Source organism: Herpailurus yagouaroundi, unplaced genomic scaffold (assembly GCF_014898765.1).
Source record: "Herpailurus yagouaroundi ecotype Mexico unplaced genomic scaffold, PumYag 210, whole genome shotgun sequence".
NCBI lineage: Eukaryota > Metazoa > Chordata > Mammalia > Carnivora > Felidae > Herpailurus > Herpailurus yagouaroundi.
In genome coordinates this window covers 19,737,115-19,763,288 of record NW_024412441.1, presented here as the reverse complement: position 1 = coordinate 19,763,288, position 26,174 = coordinate 19,737,115, and the positions used below count along the sequence as shown (strand labels likewise).

General features: G+C 36.2%; 1 protein-coding gene across 1 annotated transcript in view; it reads left to right on the top strand.

Annotated features, from left to right (window-relative positions):
• AFF3 (ALF transcription elongation factor 3) overlaps positions 1-26,174 on the top strand; it is a 451,465-nt gene that overhangs the window by 259,776 nt on the left and 165,515 nt on the right. The window contains exons 8-9 of the mRNA XM_040453633.1: positions 1,501-1,537; positions 13,144-13,195. Of these exons, the coding sequence (XP_040309567.1) occupies positions 1,501-1,537; positions 13,144-13,195 (89 nt within the window). The remainder of the gene's footprint in view (positions 1-1,500; positions 1,538-13,143; positions 13,196-26,174) is intronic.

Sequence of the window (26,174 nt, the reverse complement as noted above, 5' to 3'; positions counted from 1 at the left end):
AATATGAGACTGATAACAGTTGTTCAGTGGAGTGTCCCTGGGGGCCTGGATGCTGGCCTCATCTGCAGAAAGGTGATGAGAGTAGAGAATCAAAGGGAAGTGGGTTAGATTAAAAGTCAGCAATATAATAAATATGAACTAAAACCATAAACCTCATGGAAGGAAACATACAGATAAATTTATGACTTTGGATTTGGCAGCAGATTCTCAGATATGACACCAAAAGCATGAACAATGACAACAAAAATTAAATAAACTGAACTTCATTAAAATTAAAAACTTCTGTACATTATGTGATGGGGTGAGGGTGAGGAAGCATTTGTTATTAAACTGTTGGAGTTTTGGAACGAGTGAAAAAAAAAACTGTGCATTAAAGGACATTACCAATAAAGTGAAAAGACAGCTGACAGAATGGGAGGAAATATTTGTAAATCATATGTCTGATAAGAGTCTATTATCCAGAATATATAAAGAACTCTTTCAACTCAACAACAAAAAGGCAAACAACCCAGTTTAAAATGGGCAAAGTACTTAAATAGATATTTCTCCAAAGAAGATATAAGATGTCTAACAAAAACATGAAAATGTTAGGGAAATATATATATCAAAGCACACATACTAAGATTGCTATGATAAAGTTTCTAAAAATTAAAAGAAAATGACAAGTGTTGGTGAGGATGTGAAGAAACCAGAACCCTCATACATGGCTGGTAAAAATGAAAAATGATTCAGTCATTTTGAAAAACAGTTTGGTAGCTCCTCAAAAAGTTTCATATAGAATTACCATATGACCCTACAAATTCCATTTGTAGGTCTATACCCAAAAGGACTGAAAACAGGGACTGAAACAGCTACATACACATGTGTGTACATAGCACTATTCACAATAGCCAAAAGGTGAAAACAGCCCAAATATCCATTAATGGATGAATGGCTAAATGAACTGTTGTATATACATAGAATGGAATATTATTTGGCCATAAAGAGGAGTGAAGTATTGGATGAATTGCCAAAACGTTATGCTAAGTGAAAGAAGCCAGACACCAAAGGTCACATATTTTGTGATTCCACTCCCCAAAATATCCAAAATAGATAAATTTAGGATGCAGATTGGTGGTTGTCAGGGCCTGAGGGGAGCCGGGGGAATGAAGAGATACTGCCTAACTGGCAAGGAGTTTTATTTAGGAATGATGGAAATATTTTGCAACCAAATAGAGGTAATTGTGGCACACCATGTGCCACTGAACTATTCACTTTAAGGTGGTTAATTTTGTTACACGAATTTCACCTCAATAAACAGAAGTCTACAACACAAAAGATAAATGGTTCTGAACTGTTTTACCAGAACTGCTTAGCCAGGACATTGAGATAAATGTTTCTCATTACAGTAGAGATCATGATTAGAGATTAGGGTCTGGGTGACTAGTAGTAGACCTCATACTCAACTTAGATTTTGAAAGTCAAAATGAGAAAATTAATTGATATTTCTTGTTCTTTTAGGACTCTCAGCTTGTTTCCTCTGGACACAATAATCCAAGTAAGAAAGACTTCTCTACAGCTTCATATATGGAGGGTGGGAGATGGAGGGGGTGAGGAAGGGAAGGTGCATGCAATAGACTGTAGGTTGAGAAGGAATTTCACCAAAAAACCAAAATCAAGTCGGGGAAAAGAGGACCATTTGTTCAAGTACTGCCCAAATGGATAAGATTCAAGGTGATCTTGAGTGCTCCTCCATCTTTATTCAAGGGAAGGAGGTGCCAAACATAAAATGGTGAATTTCAAAGGAATGCTAGGAGGAAGGAACACTATGCTCTATTATGGTTGGTCTCTGGTATATGAGGAGGGAAAAAAACCTTTAAAGACAACTAATGAGTTACCTAAATTGAAAAAAAATGAGTGGGCCAAGAGAACAAGTTAGAAGACCTCAAGATAAATGACCTTAGAATGCATGAAGATATCATGCCCTCTTCCAGAGATAGGCAGGCTGCAATATCTAAGAAGGAATTTTTTATTGAAACCAGTGTCCAATAAAACATACGGGCTTTATCGTCAAAGAGAGAATGTTATTTCATGAAGTAGTGTTTTAGTTCTCTTCTTTGGCATGAAGTAATTGGTGTTAGTATCTTCTTTTTTTTCAAAGTTTATTTATTTTGGGGACAGAGAGAGACAGAGCATGAACGGGGGAGGGGCAGAGAGAGAGGGAGACACAGAATCGGAAACAGGCTCCAGGCTCTGAGCCATCAGCCCAGAGCCCGACGCGGGGCTCGAACTCAACGGACCACGAGATCGTGACCTGGCTGAAGTCGGACGCTTAACCGACTGCGCCACCCAGGCGCCCCCTTGAGCATTAAAAATGCATAACCCGGGGCACCTGGGTGGCTCAGTTGGTTAAATGTCCAACTTCGGCTCAGGTCATGATCTCATGGTCAGTGAGTTCGAGCCCCACGTCGGGCTCTGTGCTGACAGCTCGGAGCCTGGAGCCTGCTTCGGATTCTGTGTCTCCCTCTCTTTCTGCCCCTCCCCCACTCACACTCTGTCTCTCTCTTTTTCTCAAAAATAAATAAAACATTAAAAAAAATTTTTTAATTAAAAAATTGTCCATATCATGAAAGCACACTCACAAAGACTGGGCATTGTTAGTCTCAAAACCAGCCATTCAGCTAAGAGCACCCCTTGCCAATTACAAAGCTATGTTTGAACATGAAAATCACTCTGAGCTAGTAAATGCATCTTTGGAACTGAGGCTCACCCACTGAGCGTCTGTGAGACAGAAGGCTTGAGGAGAAAAGACATCCAGACAAATGTGTTAGGAAGCCCGGACTTTTAATGCACAGCTAGAGAAAGGTCAGGGAAGGGGAATGATGGCATAATGACACAAAGGCAATATCACTTAATTATCCCACCCTCTTTTGGGATTTGCTGTGAGCACAAGCACTGGTGAAGTGGCAAAAGGCCAAGGGACTTGAAATCTGAAGACTATAAATTCACTGGTAAGAAAAGAAATTAGAAGAAATGCCTGATTAAGTCCTTCATGAGATGTGCAGTATCAGCATCATATGCCTTATGAACATACTAAAAAACATGCTAGAGTATACAGAAGAGTTGCCATTACTTTCCTCACTGTTTCTTTCCATTTGAACTTAAACAGTTCAGAGTAAAGAGAACATAATCGATGAGTGAATGTACTTTCCCTGAGCTTAGAGTTTTTGACATAAAGAACAAAGGAAATAGCTGTTGAGTCTTTTCTATGTTCCAGTGCCTTGATGTGTTATTTCACTTAATCCTAACCATAGCCATATAAGGTAGGCGTTACCATCCCCATTTTACACATGATGAAAATGAGATTTTGAAGACAGTAACTAACCCAGGATCACATGGCTAAATGAAAAATGACTGCCAGGATTTGTATTCCAGGATCTCTACCCCAAAGACAACAGACTGTATTTCACTACCTTGACCCCTGTCATTTCACAGTGGATTTGAATTCTTGTCCAAGAACTATATACTTTGACTTTGTATGCATCTGGCATATTTTTATGGCATGTCATAAATCCTCATGCTTATACTACAGTTTCGATTATGTAAAGCAGACCCCATCTTGTATGAAATGTGAAGTGACACCTGCCTTGTGTGGTATACTCTCTGGCATTTCGTTGTCTAGGGAAATTTGTGATTGACTTCCTCTTTTCTAGGGGTAGGGAGATTTTTTTTCCCCAAATAATCCCCCAAAAGCCAAGTACATCTATAAAAAGGTAATACCACTATTTAAAAATCTGAGCTTTTTCTTTTTTTTTTTTAATTTTTTTTTTAACGTTTATTTATTTTTGAGGCAGAGAGAGACACAGCATGAACGCGGGAGGGTCAGAGAGAGGGAGACACAGAATCTGAAACAGGCTCCAGGCTCTGAGCTGTCAGCACAGAGCCCGACGTGGGGCTCGAACTCACAGACCGCGAGATCATGACCTGAGCCAAAATCGGCCGCTTAATCGACTGAGCCACCCAGGCGCCCCAAAAATCTGAGCTTTTTCTATAGATTATGGCATATTTAAAACTTTAGGAGAGCTGATGCCACCAGTAGTTCCAGTGCTGTGTTTTATTTTTGGTTTGGAATCATTATTGTTTGGAATATTTCTGGAATTCTGACTCCAGTAAATAGGTAGAAAATAGAAAAAAAAAAAAAAAACTGAACTTCAGAGACACCAAACACAAATATGTATGTGTGGATTGACGGACTAAGCATCACCACTTTAGGTCAGTGCTTTTTTCCTTTTTTTTTTAAGCTTTTTTTTTTTTTAATGTTTATTTTTGAGAGAGACAGAGAGAGAGAGAGAGAGAGAGAGAGAGGGACAGAGAGAGGGAGACCTAGTATCTGAAGCAGGGTCTAGGTTCTGAACTATCAGCACAGAGCCTGACATGGGGCTTGAATCCACGAACAGTGAGATCACGACCTGAACCGAAGTTGGACGCTTAACCGACTAAGCCACCCAGGCGCCCCACGTCAATGCTTTTTTTCTTTTTGAAATTAGGAAAAGTATGTATGTCGATACTAAAGGGAAAGAGTGTGTGAATTAAACAGAAATTCTTTTAATCCAAATCCTTTAAAAGATGGATACTCCAGGGGCGCCTGGGTGGCTTGGTCGGTTAAGCATCCGACTTCGGGACTTCGGCTCAGGTCATGATCTCACAGTCCGTGAGTTCGAGCCCCGCATCAGGCTCTGTGCTGACTGCTCAGAGCCTGCAGCCTGTTTCAGATTCTGTGTCTCCCTCTGTCTCTGCCCCTCCCCTGTTCATGCTCTGTCTCTCTCTGTCTCAAAAATAAATAAACGTTGAAAAAAAAAAAAAGATGATACTCTAGTCATTTTGTTGAATTACTGATTAATTTAATATTATAAAATATAAGCTTTTTAAGCATTGAGAAACTTAAATATTAAAATAGATGATATCTGTCTGTGTTTTTTTAAAGTTATGAGAGTGTCCTGTTCAAGAGGAAGACTACGCATAAGCACCTCTTCCCCTTTCTTTAGAATCCCCATTTAGCTAACCAAAAGCTATAGTAATGGAAATAAATCCATAATAGCACTGAGAACACGAGGGGATGCAATCAACAAACCAGAAGTTCTGTTGAGTTTCTGGAAAACAGAAGCAGAAAGGACCATACTGTTTGATCATCCTGGCAGGGAAGATCATGACCCAGAAAAAGAAAGAAAGGAAAATGATGAAAAAAACAGGAACAAGTTCTAATAGTGGTGGAAACTATCCTAGGGAGCTCTAGGAGAGACTCCATATTGCCACTTATTCCCAAGAAAGAATAGATAGGCATGGATTGTGAGCAAGATAGGAAGACCTGGGTCATTCTTCTACCAATTACCTCAACCCCCATCCTAACTGTTTTCTTATACAGAGCATCCAGTCTGGTTTTTCTCCCCCAAAAATCCAAAAGACAAAAAAAATTAGTTACATTTACTAAGAAAATGAAGAGCTGACCCGAAGTTCCACTTAACGACTGGAACTTTAATAAGAGAGAAGCAGAACAGATTCTGAGATGACACCAGACCTTAAAAATAGACATGTATGGTTGGCAAAAGAAGAGTCAAGTTTGCTGAAGATGGAAACAAAAAATACTAATACTCAGACTGAAGTACTTCCTACTTTTGTTGGAGTGTAGGGTTAGGGCTCCCAGCTTGCCTGAGGCCTCTCTTCTGAACCCTAAATAAAGCCTTTGAGTCACCAAACCCTATCCACTTACAAAGAGCTCTAAATCAGCCCTTCCCTCCAAGGCAAAGGAGTGTTAGGAAAAGAGATCAGTGTACCAGTACAGGAAATTCACATCATTTACCTTCATTAACCAACCCATTTTCATTCAAAAATGTGAATATATAACCAAGGAGCATCAAAGAGAAGGAATGGCCCTAAGGGAATCAATATATTAATTCAAAGAACAGAAGAAAAAAATTGCAAGTATCATTACAGCCTTCAGAAAAAAATTGAAATTATTTGTATTAAATATAAAGGGAACAGAATGGCATGAAAAAGAAGTCATTAGGGAATGAACTTGAGAATTTAAATATGGCCAATGAAACTTAAAAAATTAATATAAATACCTGAAGTCTGGAATCTAGAATGTAAGGTTGAAAACATTTTCTTTTTCTGGATATTAAGCAAAAGACAGAAGGAAATACAAAAGGAAGGTAAGATACATGGAAGATCAATCAGGGAGGAAAGGTCAAAATCCAACTAATAGGGATACCAGAAAGAGAAAAGAAAGAAAATGGAAAAGAAGAAAAAGAATAAAAACAGAATTCTAAAAGAAATAAAAAAACTCACTATCAAAACAACTCATAAACAAGAAAACAAGAGACTATAAACAAAAGCAATGAAAAACAGATGGCAGAGAATTAGACCAGCAAAGACTTGAGAGATTGGAATTACCAAGCCCAAAATACAAAACAAGAGTGCTTACTTTAATTTCTAGAAATAAAAGAGAAGATTGAAAATGTGGTAAAGAAAGAAAAGATTTGAAGACATACTAATCAGAACCTCTATAATTGAGAAAATAAAAATAGAAAATAAGAATTCCTTAGGCTTAACAGCAGACGATTGGACATCACTGAAGAAAAAAGTAATGAATTGCAAAATTGGACTTAAGCAATTATCTAGAATGCAGCCTAGAGAAATGGAAAATACAAAATGGAAGTTAAGAAACATGAGGGACAGGGGCACCCAGGTGATTCAGTTGGTTGAGTGTCTGACTTGGTTTTGGCTCAAGTCATGATCCAAGGGTCGTGGGATTGAGCCACATGTCAGGCTCTGCACTGAGTGTGGAGCCTGCTTAAGATTCTCTCTCTTCCTTTGCCCCTGTCCCCAGCTCTTGCACTTTCTCTGTCCTCCCCCTTGCCCCTGCTGCCAAAAAAAAAAAAAAAAAGTAAAAGAAAAGAACATAAGGGATAAAGTGAGAGGTCTAATGTATATTCAACTAGAATTCCAGAAGGAGCTAAGGGAACAGAGTAAATATTAAAGGAGAAAGTGGCTGAAAATTTTCCAGAATTGAAAGACACTACCACACAGATTGAAAGAACTCAATGAATATTAAACAGGATAAATAAAAAGAGGTCCACACTAGACACATTATAGTTAAACTGAAAATCACAAAGATAAAAAAAATCTTAAAATACCCTTTAATATCTTCAGAAAAGCAACAATTAGACTTCCAGTTGACTTCTCAATGGTAGCAATAGGATCCAGCAGACAGCAAATTTATAACTTCACTTTTGTGTATGTGGAAAACGACAGTTGATTCTCAAATGTATGTGATATATCAAAGGGCTAAGAATAGCTCAGACACTCCTGAAGAAGAACAAGGTTGGAGCCTGGCCTTACTAGTATTAGAAATAAGTACATATTTTTTAGCTAAGTAATGAAGATAGTAATAGACAAATTGATCAATGAAACAGAAGACCCAGAAACAGACCCACAAACGTGTGAAAACTAGATTTATTACAGAGCTGATAATGTAGACCAATGGAGAAAGAATGGGCTTCTTAATAAATAGTACCAGAATAATTGATTATCTATAGGGATAAAAAATGAAATTAATATACCACACCATATACAAAAACTTTTCCAGGTATTTTTTAAAGACCTGAATGTTAATATTAAAATTCTATACTTTCAAAAGATAATATAGAACATCTTTATGATATATTTATTAAAATAAAAAAGATATCAAATAAAGGAAAATGTTGATAAATTCATGTACATTAATATTGACAACTTATAATCATCCAAAGATACCAGAAAAGGAGTAAAAAGACTCCCACTGGGAGAAATTATTTAAGGAGAGTCTCTGTGTGTGCATGTATATATGTGAAAGGAGATTTGTATCAAGAAAATAGTTATTTTCTTCTATGAATTAAAAAAAAGAATACTACAAAAAAATTTTAAGGGTTTAAAGAGAATGTCACAGAGAGCAAGCACAATATATCTCCTCATTGGTACTCAGATATGCAAACACCACAATGAAATTACATTTTACATAATTATGTTAGAAAAACCTTTTAAATCTTAACTATAAGTTAATTTAGAAACCAGTTTAAGATTCTCCAGTAAAGTTAAGAATATATAAGCCCCACGTCTCAGAACTCCTAACACATGCACAAAGAAGGAGGTTCATGAATGTGTGTAATGACATCATTCTAATGAAAAAAACTTAGGTGTCCATCAAGAGTCAAATGAGTAAGGAAATGATGGTAGATTCTTATAAGGGGTTGCTGCACCACAGTGAGAATGATCAACACTACAATACATCATGATGGCTGACTCTCAAAATCATAATGTTGAGTGACAGAAGGAAGTCTCAGAAGAATGCATACAGTATGATTCCATTTATATAAAATTTAAAATCAGAAAAAACTGAAGAATATTTCATTTGCTAATGAATACATGGATGGTAAAAGCTATTAAGAAAAGAAAAGGAATGATTAACACAAGATTCCATTTCCAGATAGCTGGTGGGGATGGCAGAAATAGGAGGTTTCTGGGTTATTTCTTGGTAATACCCACTTCCTGGCCTGGAAGATGTTTTCAAAGTTAACTCATTTTAATTTTTTAAAACTTCATGTGTACACTTTCATATACATATACATTTTATGTACATTAAATGCATACTCTATTGAACATTTTTTTAAGGAAAAGTATAGCCTTTACTTGAGACAGATTAACACATGGCATGATGAAATGTAAGAATGGGAATACATTTGACTGAAATGCCAGGAACACTTGCCTTCATTTGGATTTATGACATTCCTTTCTGTACACATCCAGTCTTACTTCTTGGTTCCTTAGTGACTAATATTTAATCATTATAATATTATAAATCCTATTATTCATTGGTTTGTAATTTTTCTAATTGGCCTATAGGCAATTCCAAAAATTAAATTATTAATTAAATTAATATTAATGAGGGTGACTCATTAATAATTACTGAACAGAATATAAATATTTTAAATCTTGGCTATGTAGAAGGAAACGTATAGCTGTGCAGAGTTGTGTACAGTGGAGAGAGGGAAGGCAGGAGGGAAGAATAGATGAATGAATTTCCACATTTCACATAGTATACAGGAAAAGATACTGTCAATAGTTGATTAATCAAGAAATAGAAGGTTAAACTTAAGGTTATAAATACCCAGTAGAGGCACTAAAAGTAATAATAGACTAGTAAGAATTGTAAGCAGAGATGGTAGTATATTAAGTACCTTAAGTCTCATCTTTGATAACAGAAATCGTTACACAGTCTAAAGTCATTACATCTAGAAACAAGTATATCACTGAGCATAGTGGTTGAAGGGCTAACATAACTAAAAACAAAAGCTAGCAAAGTCAACACTGCAAACATGGATTCCTTTCATTATAAAGAAAAGTCATAGGGGTGCCTGGGTGGCTCAGGTCCTGATCTCATGGTTCTTGGGTTGGAGCCCCATGTCAGACTCTGCACTACCAGCATGGAGATTCTTGGGATTCTTGCTCTCTCCTCTCTCTCTACCCCTCCCCTGCTCGCGCTTTCTCCCTCTCTCTCAAAATAAATAAAATAAACTTAAAAAAAAAAGAAAGAAAAGTTATAGTATAGCAACTTCCCTCTGCAGCAGAATACAGCTTAACGCAGGTGTATTTTTATTCCCTTTCAACAGTATGTAGTCCACCTTGTAGCACTGTTGATGGAGAGTACATACTCCAGGAGTGCAGTCATGTTCTGTGTTTAAAGAGCATGAATTAGGTATTATTTATCTTTATGCTTGCTAGAGTGCCCAGCGTTTAAGTCCTCAGTGCATTTATTGGATTAAAAGTGTAGCTACTGTCATTTTTTTTTTTAAGTGGCCTATTGGGGCCATCAAGCTGTTTCATACCTCAAACTGTATATTCATCTCAGTGGTGAGTGTACCTTTCTCCTCTTCCTCCACTACTGTGACAGGGATTCTGTATTCATGACAGGTCATGAGACAGAAGACCTATAAGAAGCATGTAGTATATGTTTAAGTACTGTGGAAGGCTCAAGTAGACAAATATGGAGCATCAAACTGAAAGTATGCATATAATATACGTATATACATACCTATGCATTTACATGTGTATGTAGATATATATATCCTATGGCTCATTTTTTGTGCCCTCTTCCTCTCTGTAATTATATTTCCACATGCAAAATAACCACAGTGCTCCTGAGCCGTTCTTTTATGTCCAGTTTCTTAATGATCAATACAGAGACCAGTGTGGTATCTATCATGAAAACAGCTGAAATAACCAGGGTGACCCCAAAAAGTCTTCTTTGGTGGCTGCAGGGAAACACCTGAGCATCCAACTAAATTTTTTTTGTCAAGAGTTTTCTAGTATGCATTTATTATTTTCCCTTGGGTCCTGAAAAAGAGACTATGATTCTTAATGGCTTATGTACTTAAACATTTCAAGTTAACTTCAGAAATTGCATCACCTAAAATTTCAAGATGTTGAGAATTTTATGTCTTATTCTTTGTGAATGACAAACACAGCTTTAATCCCTGTCTCCATTCTGAGCTTACTTTTCCCCCAGAAAGATTAATTCATTGTCAGCACCCAAGTCAGAGAACACGCTCTCTAGGACCATCTGTAAATGCCCTGTTTGGCCCCATTGTATCCTTCCTATTCTGTTTTTCCCTGTTGCCACAACATAAGTGCTGCTAAGAGCAGAGATCATCAGCTGCAGCTTTGTCCCTGAGCTGATCCAGCCCACAATTCCTGCAGCCCCCAGATCCCATGTGCACTAAGGCCTGTACCCTATCAGCCTGCAGTTTATCTGACAGCATTGTTGCTCAAGGTAAAACACACTTATTCAAACATCCAAATAATTGTCTCTGTTTATATTATTGATTTTCTGGGTTTTTGACACAAGTTGTTTAGCAATGTTTACTATTGCCTGCTGCTCCTGAACCTGCTGTTTTACATTCTTGATTAAGATTTTATGTGGGGTTAGTACCAGTGGCTATAAACTCAGGAAAGTAACCAATTTCCCCAAATTAAAGGGGAAAATATATCAATATGTTTCAGAAATTAAACCTCCATTTAGTTTTGTCTTCCATAATGCAGGTGTTACAGCTCTTATTTGGCATTCTGGCAGGAAGCATGGTTACTTCGTGGAAAAGTGATCCTGGGGCGCCTGGGTGGCGCAGTCGGTTGAGCGTCCGACTTCAGCCAGGTCACGATCTCGCGGTCCGTGAGTTCGAGCCCCGCGTCAGGCTCTGGGCTGATGGCTCGAAGCCTGGAGCCTGTTTCCGATTCTGTGTCTCCCTCTCTCTCTGCCCCTCCCCCGTTCATGCTCTGCCTCTCTCTGTCCCAAAAATAAATAAATGTTGAAAAAAAAAATTAAAAAAAAAAAAAAAAAGGAAAAGTGATCCTGGAAAGAACTAAATTAGGTTATTTTCCAGCACTAGAACCAGTTGATGAGGACTTACATGTCTCCTGTACAAGTACACCACAGACTGGCCTGGAAGACAAAAATATAGTATCAAACTATGAGCTTGAAAGCAAGTTTGTTTATTTGCTGCCTCTACTTTTATTTCGAAATGGATTCCTTTGTACTGGGGCTTTGTCTAATCAGTGTTTGTTGTCAAGGCGCCTAAGTCAGTTTTGTGGCTTTTTAACAAAGTGACTGTCCCTCATGGTTTTTCTGGCACTGTGTAGACATATTAACAGAGTTATATCTGAGATAAATGTGTGAACTATATATGTAACTGTGCCTTTTTTCCCTCACAACTCTTTAATTTTCTATTTAAAAAAGGAGAAATTGTAAAGTTTCCTTTTTTTAACTTTATTTTGAGAGAAAGAGAAAACCGGTGGGGGGGGGGGGGGGGGGGCGCCGGGACAGAGAATGGACAGAGGATCCGAAGCAGGCTCTGTGCTGACGGTACAGAGCCCAACACAGGGCTTGAACTCATGAACCGTGAGATCATGACTTGAGCCAAAGTCAGACACCTAGCTGACTGAACCACCCAGGATCCCCTGTAAAATTTACTTTTGAGTTCAGTTTGGGTGATATCTTTGGAATGTGTTCATCATGAAAATAAGTTAAACATAATTACATCATGTTAATCATGGAATCATTCCTGAGACTAGGTGACCACAAGCTAATGTCATCTGCTGACAAGGGAGGCTCATCTAGTGCCATTGGCCTGAGGTTCTACAAGATGTTTAGGCCTGACTTGAAAGAGCAAAGCAAAAGCAAGTGGCCGCCATCAAGCCCATTTCTTACAACCCACAACCTTTTCTAGGCTTTACTCAACTGTTAGCACCACACAATCATCATAACTCTAGCCGACTCACACTTGCAAGTCATGACCCTCCCCCTTCCTTCCCCTAGCCTCAAGGAAATAAAAAGAAGCACCTTACAAAATAAGGATGCATGGTTCAAACCCTCAATGGCCAAGGATCGAAGAATTATGTCTATTGCTAGAAGAATTTGCCATTTAAAACTACTAAAAGTGAACTGGTTCCAGACTCCCTTAATTAAAGCCTATTAAGTGTTTGATGACCACAAACCACAGAAACATTTCTTTAGCTAGACTTTCAAATGGTCTGGAAGGATTTCTGGTTTATACCTTATTCTCCATTAATTCAGGGGTCCCCAAAAGCTGCTGCCAGGACTTTCAGTGGGTATACATCTTGGGGATCTTGTAATCTATCAATGTTCTGTATGGTTCTCTCCACCTTCTTATGGAACCTGACCTGCTTGGATTAGCAAAAGGGATCAAAGGTCAAAATGCCTTGCATGTTAGAATGCTAATGGAGTTTATTTCCTTAAATTGTCTGTAAAATGAAATGGAAGGAAACAGGTTCCATCTGTAAGATACTCATCTTTTGGCAGGGTCTCCACTCTGAACCTCTGGTTGTTTGCAAACAGCTCCTAGTACCTACTCACAGATCCATGCCTGGGCAATTGTAATACATAGAAGAAATTACTTGACAATCCGGTTCTCAGACAATAAAAAGATGTTTTAAAAGCCTCCTGCTGCACATTTGGAATGATTTTTAATAGGAGCATTGAAATATATTTAATCTCTCTTAAATCTTAAAGACCGTAACACTCACATGTTGACATTTTTTGTCTGCTTCCTTTTTAAGAGAAAGGTGATGCTGAGCCAGAGAGTCCTGACAATGGCACATCGAATACATCGTAAGTCTCTTTCCTGTTTCTATCCAGATAATATGTCTGTAGTATGAAACAGTGCAAATATCACGTAAGAGTAATACTAATAATGGAAGGAAGCCTGTGGTTCTCTTTCTCATGATGATGTCTTTCAATGCTTTTGGGTGCGGACACATTTTGAGGTCTTTCTTATGCTTTAGCACAGTAAGAGTAATCTTAAAAATGTAAATACTCCTCCTGATAAAATAGAAATGTAGTAAGATTTCAGGGTGTGTGTCATTGGGGAGAAAGGAGACAAACCCTTTAGAATTTGGCTGGAGATTTTCAGCCCTGTCCTAAATAACTGTGTGACTTTTCACATATACTGGGAGGTATTCTGTCGTACACACGACGAAGTACCAATGTCATTTTAAAAGCCTGCCATCTCCAACCTCACCTTGGAATTGTGTGAAAAATATGATGATGAATATCTCTGGAATCTCAAATTTGTCATGTTTTTGAATTTACAAACGCAATTTTAAAAACATAAGAAAAGGCACTTAGAAAGCATGTGTTCCTCACTCTCTATTTTTTGTCTTTTTCCTCTCAGTACTCAAAAAATCCAAATGTATTTTTAATGATTAATTTGATACCAACTTTATATCCCAAAGTTTAAATAAAATAATTCACGAGCTAGCAAATTACTTTAGCTTCACAGGAATCAGTCACAGGTTGGCTCCTTAAGAATCTTTATTTTTATTACTCTGAGGGGCAAGATAAGTTTTCTTATTATGAGACAGCTTTGTGAATTTATCTTTGTGTGAGCCAGTGCTCATATTGCTCAGCATCTAAAATGCTATTCATTAGATACTACACCTCGTGATACAATATTATTGAATGTCTTATTTTGTCCAAGATCTGTTTCTCATTCTAGGAAGATCCTTTGGTGTGTATCAGAGGGCTATATATTTCACAAAAGATATAATTACATGTTTGTCTTTCTTAAAATATTGTCCTAAAAATTCTAAATAGTTCTACTGTCATGATTTCTGATGATATAATGAATGTGACTTGTCTTAAGTGGTTCAAATAGTACTAATTTTTAAATTTTTGTGCTGCAAAATATAATGGGAAAAGGGTTTTAATGCCATCTGGAGGCATTCTAGAGAACTGAAAAGGGTAGAATCATTTCAAATTTTGGTTCTTTTGAGTAACATTTGAAACTGGATAAGAATCAATATACTAGACTATAAGCTGTTTGGGAATAAGTTCTATAATTTTATAAAAATGCGTATTATTGTAGAAACAACAATTTTTCAAATTCTCATTAACAAAATCGTTTTAAAAACAAAGGAACATATAAAGTATGTTGAAGAACTGCCAACATCCCACATTTAATTTTACAAATTTTAAAATCACATTTAATACACATCCTAGTTTTGTTAATGCAGTTTGATGTGCCATTAGTTCTTCTTTTCTTATGCTTTCTAAAAAGCCTATTCTCTAAAAAAAAATTGGTTTCCTTACATTAGTTTCTTATTAAAATAAATATGTGGTTTGAGGAATTCTTTTAAACCCTCTCGAGATGCCAGAATGATAAAAACTTGAAGTATCATCCCACACTCATCATCTACCTCACGTCTGCCTCTTGAACTAGAAGTAGCAAAATAAAGTCTTAGGTTGAAAGGGTTTTTCTTTAAAAAGTGGAGAATTCTGAACTTGAACCCTCTAACTAGTTCTCTCATAATTTGGCAAGAGGAAGAACATATTATGAACAAAGAGCAATGACTCGGGATGCCTGAGATTTGTGTAGCATTTTATATTTTCTGTGCACTACCTTATTTGAGCTTTGCTTAGGTAGACGGGTAGGGCAGGAGCAATATCCTTATTTTATAATACAAGGAATCTAGGATCAGGAAAGTCATTTGAATTAAGTTAAAAAAAGACACAGATCAGTTATTTTGCTTTTTTGCCCATTTACCAAACTGAGGGGTGAGTAGATCAAAGGAGACAAAGGAAAGCCTTGAGTCAGAATCAAGTTGAAAAACTGTGATCAGATTATTTGTTAAGTGGTAAGTGTATTAGTTTGCTAAGGCTGCCATAACACAGTGCCGCAAACTGGATTCCTTAAACAACAGAAATTTGTTGTCTCATAGTTCTGCAGGCTGGAAGTCTAAGATCAGTCAGTAGGATTGGTTTCTTCTGTGAAGGAGGGATCTGCTGTCCCAGCCTTTGTTTTACAGATGGCCATATTCCCCCTGTGTTTCTTCACATAATCTTCCTTCTGTGTATGTCTCTGATCCAAATTTCTCCTTTTTATAAAAATACCAGTTATATTGGATTAGGGCCCACCCTAATGGTTTTGTGTTTACTTTATTACCCCTATAAAGACCCTGTCTCCATATAAGGTTACACTATGAAGTATTGGAGTCCAGGACTTCAACATAAGGATTTTGTGGGGAAACAGTTCAACCCATAACATTAAGGCTCAGAACAACCAGAAGGATACAGAAGTCAGGTCAGGAGAATGGGGAATGTATAGATGCCAGGATATTAAGTAAGGTGTAAGAACCCAAGTAAAACAGACCAGCAGTGATGAGTTCCTTTGTTGCTGAAGGGGTGAAGAAGCAAAGCAAAGAAAAGTGTAGATAATGTACACACAAAAACATGGGGAAAGATACCTCTTTAACATCCGTGGTTTAATGGGACAAACTCAGCTTCGGTAATGCTTATACATTCATCTGTATGTATAATTCAGTGACCCTGTAATGAAGCTATTATATGAGTTTAAATTAAAGCATTTAATTGGGAGTGTCCCGACAGGGAGCTCATTTCCTAAAGAAGCATCTTTCCTCCTCAGCCTCTTTTAAAGCAAGAGATCAGCATTATTTACAATGGCCAAGACATGGAAACAAACCAAGTGATCACTAATGGATGAACTGATAAAGAAAATGTGATGTACATACACACACACACATATACACACACAATAGAATATTATTTGACCATAAAAAAGGAAGGAAATCCTGCCATTTTCAACAACAGGGATGGACCTTGAAGGCATTACGCCAAGCGAAATAAGTCAGACAAAGACAAATGCCATATGATCTCAGTATATATGCGGAATCCTAAAAAAAAAAAAAAAAAAACAGATTTGTGGTTGCCAGAGATAGGAACCAGGGGAGTGAGGGATGAGCAAAATAGGGGAAGGTGGTTAAAACATACAAATTTCCAGTTGTAAAATAAGTCCTGGGGATACAATGTACACCTTGACGACTATAGTTGATAGTACTCTATTGTATATTTGAAAGTTGCTAAAAGAATAGTTCTTAGAAGTTCTCAAACCAAGAAAAAAAATTATAACTATGTGTGGTTGTGGATGTTAACTAGACATTGTGGTAATCATTTCACAGTATATACATATAGTTGACCCCTGAACAACATAGGTTTGTAATGCACAGATCTGCTTATATGTGGGGTTTTTTTCAATAAATACAGTACTGTAAATGTAATTTTTCTTCCTTATGACTTTCCCAGTAACATTTTCTTTTTTCTAGCTTACTTTATTGTACCAATACAGTATATAAGTCATATAACATACAATATATATGTTACTTGACTATTTATGCTATCAGTAAGGCTTCCAATCACCAGTACACTATTAGTTAAGTTTTGGGGGAGTCAAAAGTTATACATGGATTTTTGACTGCCTGTGGGTTGGGGCATCAACCACATTTTTCAAGGGTCAACGGTATGTCAAATCATTATGCTGTATACCTTAAACTAATACATGAATGAATAAAAGCAGGAGATTAATCATAAGTTTTAGATAGTCATTGCTTGGTAGGACAGAATAGTCTGGATAATACATGAGGATTCCCTCAGGATGTATTATTTAATGATCCTATGAGTATTCATAAAGATGAAAGGTATAATTTATTCTTAACACACACGCACACCGTAAGTTAAAATTTCTGTGAGAGAAATTTATGTCAATAAATTATGTCAATAATTGGGGCGCCTTGGTGGCTCAGTTAGTTAAGCATTTGACTTTGGCTCAGATCATGATCTCACAGTTGGTGGGTTTGAGCCCCACATCAGGCTCTGTGTTGACAGCTCAGAGCCTGGAGCCTGCTTCAGATTCTGTCTCCCTCTCTGCCCCTCCCCTGCTCATGCTCTGTCTCTGTCTCTCTCTCAAAAATGAATAAACATTTAAAATTTTTAAGTTATATCAGTAATAGAAGAGATTATATTGGATTACCTCTCCTGTGGATAACTGTTATAAACTCTGGACAAAATATTTTTTCAACTATTTGAAGGTATTATTATATGCTGACTAAAAGAAGGCAGATAATGTTGGAAATTTGTTCCTTGAAAGAAGGAAATTGGACGGAGTGAATTGAACTGGGTGAGATCTGCATTTATACAGCTTCTCCCTGAGGGTTCTTTCAATCCACAAAGAGCAACTAGAATTCAAGGAGAAAGCCACAGTCATATTTGCTTGAAGTGTCCGAAAATGGAGTTCAGGGCTGCCAGAGTAGATGGGCTTTAAGGGAGGAAGTTCCAAAAAGCAAAGAACCATATAAAATAGAGCTTCACTTCTTTATATAAATTCCTCTCAATCCTTGGATGACCCCTAAACTGCATATATGTGGGGGAGATGTCAGTGAGCCCAGTGGAAAACAATAACTAGAAAGCTGAAAAACTGAGCAGAGATTTCAACTGCTGCCTAATGCCTACAACTACTGCCTGTAGAATTTGGAATTTGAATCCCATCCAATTATAAGAGCTTGGTAAACACCTTGAGGTTTTTTTCAAAACCTCAGAGGGGCTATGCCTTAATAAAGGACTAATCCTAAAACTAAAGACAAAACCAAAATGTCTTATAACAAAATGTAACACTAAGTACCCACAAGTTGCAGGTGATCAGCTAAGAATTTGAGAGAACAAAAAAAGTCTACGTTATTTAAAGGAAGAAAACAGACTCTAAAATCTCTATAATATATCATGACAACGTTCATTAACCAAAAATTAAAGGATATGTGAAGAAATAGGAAAATGTGATCCATAATCAAGAGAAAATGTTGTCTGTCGTAGACCTTGAGATGACCTAGGTGTTGGAATTTTCAGATAAGAACTTTCAAGCATCTATTATAATATGTTCAAGGACATAAAGGAAAAAAACATTTTCATAATGACTGAAAGAAAGGAAATGGAAGCAATAAAGAAAGACCAAATGAAAATTCTGGAACTGAAAAGAACAATATTTGAAATGAAAATTTCACTAGATAGCCAATAAGAATTATCCAGTATGAAAAACAATGAGAACAAAGATTTAAAAGCAATAAACAGAGCCTTAATGCATTATGGGACAATATCAGGTAGTCTAATATACATGTACTAAGGAAAGGGCAGAGAAAAGAGATCAGGAAAATATATGAAAAAATAATAACTGAATGCTTCCTAAACTGGGTAAAAAAAATTAACTTACAAATACAAGAAGTTCAGCTAACCCTAAGAAGGATAAATACACATAAAACCACATCTTGAAACATAATCATACAATTCCTAAAAGCTAAAGATGAAGAGAAACTCTTGAAAGTTGCCAAGGAAAAATGACATATTATGTGCAGGGAAACAGCATATAACTAACTGAAGGATTCCCATTAGAAACTTCAGAGGCTAGAATATAGGGCAAAAACATCTTTAAAGTGCCGAAAAAGAAAACCAAAAAGATAAATAACTGTCAAGCCATAATTCTAAATCTAACAAAAATATCCTTCAAAACAGAAGGTGAAATAAAGACTCTTGGATGCACAAATTCAGAGAGGAATTCATTCCATTAGGCCTGTGCCACAAATGATGAAGGAAATTTGTCAGGCTGAGAGGTAATAAAATCAGATGGAAACTCAAACCTATAAGAAGGAAGTATATACAGGAGAAAATAAATATATATGTAAATATAAAAGATTAATGTAAAAAATAAAATACTGTTTTGTGGGAGTTATGATGTACAGTTGACTGTTGAACAATGCAGGGGTTGGGGCACTAACCCCTCATGCATCAAAAATCCACATATAACTTTTGATTCCCCAGACTTAAGTACTAATACCTGCTGTTGACTGCAAGTCTTACGATGACATAGTTAACACATATTTTTATCTGTGTAATATACTGTATTCTTACAATAAAGTTAGCTAGAGAAAAAAATTATTGTTAGAAAAATCATAAAGAAGAGAAAATATATTTACAGTATTTATTTTAAAAATCTCATATAAGTGGCTCTGTTCAGTTCAAACCCTTGTTGTTCAAGGGTCAACTATATATAGATGTAAAATAAATGACAAAAATCACACAAAGAATAAGAAGGTACTAATGGAATTGCATGACTACAAGATTCTTACATTTTATGTGAATTAGTGTAATATTATATCTAAGTTTGGTGATAAGGATGCATAGTATAATACCTATAAAAAACACTAAAAACAAATACTTCCATAAAAGCATAGCTAACATTAAGTCATTGGAGGAATTTTTTAAAAATACCAAAATCTTTGGTTAATACAATATATGAGAGGAAAGAAAGAATGGAAAGAAAAAACAGAAGGTGTCAATATAAAAGAAATAGGAAAATAGTAAACCTAATCCCAGCTGTATCAATTAATTGCATTAAATGTAAAATAGACTAAAAACTCCAGTTAAAGGGCAAAGACTGTCAAACTGGCATAAAATCAAGGCTTTCTGCTGTCTCTGAGATACATAATTTAAATCTAAAAACACAATTCGTTTGGGATGCCTGGGTGGTTCAGTCAGTTGAGCATCTGACTGTTGATTTTGACTCAGGTCATGATCCCAGGGTAATGGGATTGAGCCCACATCAGGCTCTGCATTGAGCATGGAGCCTGCCTAAGATTCTCTCTCTCTCTCTCTCTCTCTCTCTCTCTCTCTCTCTCTCTCTCCCTCTTCCTCTGCCTTTCTCTCTCTCTCTCTCTCTCTCTCTCTCTCTCTCTCTCTCAAAACAAAACACAAATAGTTTGAAGCCAGACAATGGAAAAGATAGATTATATCAACAGTAAGCATAAGATAGCCAGTGCGACACCATTAATATTGCCAAGTAGACCTTTAGACAGAGTTTTATAGTACATGTAAAGGACATTTCATCATGCTAAAAAGGTCAGTTAACAAGAAAACATAACAATCATAACTATGTATGTATTTACTAACAGATCTTTAAAGTATATACAATAATAGTTATAGGTTTTTAACATCCCTTTCTTCAGTAATCAGAAAAATTAAACAAAATATTAGCAAATATATAGAATATTTGGGCATATTAACCACTTTGACCTAATTGACATTTATAGAATACTACACCCAACAAGTGCAAGTTACAGAATCTTATCAAGTACACACAAAGCACTCACCAAGACAGACCTTATTGAGAGCAATAAAAGAAATACCAATAAATTCCATAGGATTAGAATCTTAGAGTATGTTTTATGATCACAGTATGAAACGGCAAAGAAATAATCTAGGTATTTGAGAGTTAAATAATATTTCTAAAAGTCTTTGAGTTAAAGAATAAATCATAGGGGCGCCTGGGTGGCGCAGTCGGTTAAGCGTCTGACTTCAGCCAGGTCACGATCTCGCGGTCCGTGAGTTCGAGCCCCGCGTCGGGCTCTGGGCTGATGGCTCAGAGCCTGGAGCCTGTTTCCGATTCTGTGTCTCCCTCTCTCTCTGACCCTCCCCCGTTCATGCTCTGTCTCTCTCTGTCCCAAAAATAAATAAACATTGAAAAAAAAATTTTTTTTTTAAAAAATAAAAAAAAAAAAGAATAAATCATAAGGGAAATTAGAAAGTAATTTTAACTGAATGAAAATGAAAGTACAATTTATGAAAATTATAGGATTCACTAAAACAATAAACACACCAAAAAAGTTCACAGCTTCACATGCTTATATTTTAAAAAGAACAGCGTTGAACATCAATAACTTATGTTTCCACTTTCAGGAGCTAGAAAAAGAAGCATAAATTAAACCCAAGATAATTGTAAAGGTGTGCATAATAAATAGGAATAGAAGTTAACAAATAATAGAAAATTAATGAAGCCAAAATTGAGTTCTTTTAAAAGATTAATAAAATTAACAAACACTAATGATAATAATTAAGAAAAAAAGAGTGAAAACACAAATTACCAACATCAGCAATGAGAAGAAGGGACATGAACACATATCCTGTAGAAATAGTAACAATATTCTGAACTATTTCTAGCCAATCGATTTTACAGTTTAGATGAAATAGTCAATTTCCTTAGCCACTCTGTAGAACAGTATGGAAATCCCTCAAAACACTAAAAACAGAACTACCCTATGATCCAGCAATTGCACTATTAGATATTTATTCAAAGTATACAAAAATATACATCTGAAGGGGCACATCACCCCAATGTTTATAGTAGTATTGTCAACAATAGCCAAATTACGGAGAGAGTCCAAGTGTCCATCAACTGATGAATGGATAAAGATTGGTATGTATATACAATGGAATATTACTCAGCCATCAAGAAAGAAATCTTGCCATTTGCAACAATGTGAATGGAGCTAGACTGTATTATGTTAAGCAAAATAACAAAGAAGGACAAATACCATACGATTTCACTCATGTGGAATTTAAGAAACAAAACAGATGAACATATGAAAAGTGGGGAAGAGAAGAGAGGGAAATAAATCACAAGAGACTCTTAATGATAGAGAACAAACTGTGGGTTGACGGAGGGAAGTGGGTGGGGATGGGTTAGATGGATGATGGGTACTAAGGATAGCACTTGTGATTAGCACTGGGTGTTGTATGTAAGTGATGAATCACTGAACTCTACTCCTGAAACCAATATTGTACCATATGTTAACTAAAATTTAAATTAAAAAAAAAATAGTCCATTTCCTTGCAAATACACAATACCATAGCTGCCACAAGAAGATTTAGAAAATCTTGAATGCCACTATGACTAATTTAAAAATTGAATTCATAATGAAAACTTTTCCACAAAGCAGACTCCTCCAGGGCTAGATCGTTTCATAGGTAAATTCTCTCAAAACTTTAAATGATGCCAATGAAATACCAACAAATAAACTGCCAGTCTTACAGAAACTCCTTCAGAAGGTAGGGGAAGAAAAATGACACAGTTATTATATAAAGCCAGTATAACCCTGATACCAACATCTGACATAAATCTTATAAGAAAAGAAAATAATAATCCAGTATCCCTCATAAACATTCCAAAATTCCTTATAAAATATTAGCATGTATAATCCAGTGATATATGAGAAAATATGATTAACTATGACTAAGTGGGTCATAGTTAAGTGGGGTTTATCACAGGCATGCATCGTTGGTTTAACAGAAAAATTAATTAATGTGTTTTACCATATCAATAGAATAAAGGAGACAAATCATCTATGATCCTCTAAATAGATGGAGATAAACCATTTGGCATAATTAACACCCATTTATGATTTTTTTAATCTCAGCAAACTAGGACTGGAAGGGAACTTAATCTAATAAAGGGCATATACAATTAAAAAAACCTACCACTATCATATTTAATGATGAAACACCAAACACTTTCCTCCTAAGATCAGAAACATAGCAATGATGTCTGTGCTTATCACCTCTATTCAACATTGTACTGGAAGTTCTAGTCAGTGCAATAAGGCAAGAAAAGGAAATAACAGACATAAAGATTGAAAAGAATGATTGTTGATACAGAAAATCCTCAGAAATCTAATAAACAACTAATAAAATCTATGAACGAATTTGGCAAGGTCAGTATACAAAACTCAGTTGTGTTTTTACTTATTAGCAGTAAGCAATTAGAAAATGAAATTTTAAAAGGAATTTCATTTACAATGACAAAATAAATCATAAATTTAGCAAAAGACATGAGGCCTGTACACTGAAAACTATAAAACATCGATGAGGGAAATTTAAGACCTAAATAAATGGACAGATGTTCATGAATTGGAAGCTTTGATTATGTTAACATGTCAGTTCTTTTCATATTGTTCTATAGATTCAGCACAATCTTGATCAAAAGGCTAGCAGGACACTTTTCTAGAAAATGACAAGTTGACTCTAAATTTTTATAAAAAAGCAAAGGACCTAAGTAGCCAAAACCGTCTTGAAGAATAAGGTTGAAGGCCTTATAGTTCGTGATTTCACGACTTAAAAGCTGAAGTAATTTAATGTAATGTGGCATTGACATGAGGACAGACAAATCAATAGAGCAAAATACAGTCTCAAGTAGACCCATACCTATATGGTCTATTGATTTTTTACAGAATCACCAAGCAGTTCAGTAGGAAAAGCCAAATACTTGCAACAAATACTATTGGAACAACTGCTGGGGAAAAAATATGAATCTCACACCATATAAAATTGAGATGGATCATAAACTTCAATATAAAGGCTGAAGCTATAAAGCTTCTAGAGCAAAACATAGGAGAGTATCTTCACATGCTGGGATAGGCAAAGATGTCTCACAGAGGTCACAAAAAACATATGATATAAAAGAAAATCCTGATGAACTGGACTTCATCAAAATTAAAAATATATTCTCATCAAAATGACAAGGCAAGGCACAAACTGGGAGAATATATTTGCAATACATATATCTGACAAATAATTTGTATCCAGAATATATAAGGAACTGCAACAATTCAATAACAAAATGATGAGGAAACAGATGTTTTAAATGGGCAACCTCCTCGAACAGACAGAAGAAGATACACAGATGGCTAATAAGCAGCTAAAAGATGCATTTCATTTTAATGACTTAAAAGATGTCATTTCAATAACACTCATCTTCAGGGAAATACAAATTAAAGCCACAATGAGATACCACTACACAACTGCTAGAATGGCTAAAATTTAAAAGACTGATAACACCAAATAGTGGCAAAGATATGGAGCAGTTGGAAGTCTCATGCATTGCTGGTGGAAAAGTAAAATGGCATAATCATTTTTGAAAACCATGTGGCTATTTCTTATACACATTTATTGCATGACCCAGCAATTAAACACATACTTATTGTATGACCCAGCAATTCTATTTGTAGGCACTCATGCAGGAAAAATGGAAAACATGTATTCTTTAAAATATTTGTACATTTTAGTGGCTTTATTCATGGTAGTCAAAAACTGGAAACAACCACAATATCCATCAGCTGGTGAATGGATAAATAATTGTGGTATATTCACACAATTAAGTACTTCTAATCAAAAGTCAACAAACTTCCCAACTGGATCTGTAGATTCAATGTAATCCCAATCAAAATTGTAGCAAGTTATTTTGTGGGTATCAACAAACTGATCCTAATGTTTATATGGAGAGGCAGAAGACCCAGAAGAGCCAATGCAGGAGGAGAAGAACAAAGTTGGAGGACTTAAACTGCCCACTCCAAGAATTACTATAAAGCTACAGTAATCAAGACAGTGTGGTATTGGCAAAAGAAGAGAGAAATAGATCAATGGAACAACATAGACCCACATAAATATAGTCAACTGATCTTTGACAAAGGAGCAAAGACAGTACAATGGAGCAAAGTCTTTTCAACAATGGTGCTGGAACAGCTGGATATCCACATAGAAAAAAGTGAATCTAGACAGCCCCTCACAAAAATTAACTCTAAATGGGTTACAGACCTAAATATAAACCACAAAACTATAAAACTCCTAGAAGGTAATATAGGAGAAAACCTAGATGACCTTGGGTATGGTGACAATTTTTTTAGATACACCACCAAAGGCACAATCCATTAAAACAATAATTGATAAACTGGACTTCATTGAAATTAAAAATGCCTGGTCCCTGAAAAACAATATGAAAAGAATGAGAAGATGAGAATAAGAAGACAAGTCAATGTCAAGTGGATAAGACTGGGAGAAAATGCTTATAAAAGACACATCTGATAAAGGACTGGTACCCAAAATATATAAAGAATTTTTAAAACTCAACAATAAGAAAACAACCCAATTTAAAAATGGGCCAGGGGGGCACCTGGGTGGCGCAGTCGGTTGAGCGTCCGACTTCAGCCAGGTCACGATCTCGCGGTCCGTGAGTTCAAGCCCCGCGTCAGGCTCTGGGCTGATGGCTCAGAGCCTGGAGCCTGTTTCCGATTCTGTGTCTCCCTCTCTCTCTGCCCCTCCCCCGTTCATGCTCTGTCTCTCTCTGTCCCAAAAAATAAATAAATGTTGAAAAAAAAATTTAAAAAAAAAAATGGGCCAGGGATGCCTGGGTGGCTCAGTCGTTTGAATGTCTGACTCTTGATGTCAGCTCGGGTCATGATCTTACAGTTGTGAGATCAACCGTGTCAGGCTTCAGGCTGAGTATGGAGCCTGCTTGGGATTCTCTCTCTCTTTGTGTCTGCCTCTCTCTCTCTCTGAAAATAAGTAAATAAATATTTTTTAAATGGGACATAAAAAGATGAAAGATGAAAACATGCTCTTACACCATATGTCATCAGGAAATACAAATTAAAACAATGAGATACCACTATTAGAATAGCCCAAACCCAGAACACTAACCAGACCAGATGCTGGTTGGGATATGGAGTAATAAGAACTCTCATTCTTTGCTGGTGGTTGTTAGGAGGGGCTGGGGAATGACTGGAAGGGGTCATGATGAAACTTCTGAAGTAATGGAAAGGTTCTATATCTTAATTTGGGCTGTGTAACAAGGATATACAGTTATCAAAACTCCAGTGAATTTTACACTTAAGTTCTGTGCATTTCACTGTCTATAAATTTTACCCCAATTATTAAACAAATAGCAAAATTGACTTATTTTGAGCTTTTACCTTGACCAGATACTCGTCTTAACACTTTACATGTTTTATCGCCTCTAATTTTTAGCAAAAATCCAATAACACCCTCTTTAGGCAAATTGAGGTTTCTGCTTTATATAGCATAAAGTGGCAAAGCCAGGATTTAAACCCAAGATTCAGACCCTATAAGCCAAGCTCCTAACCAT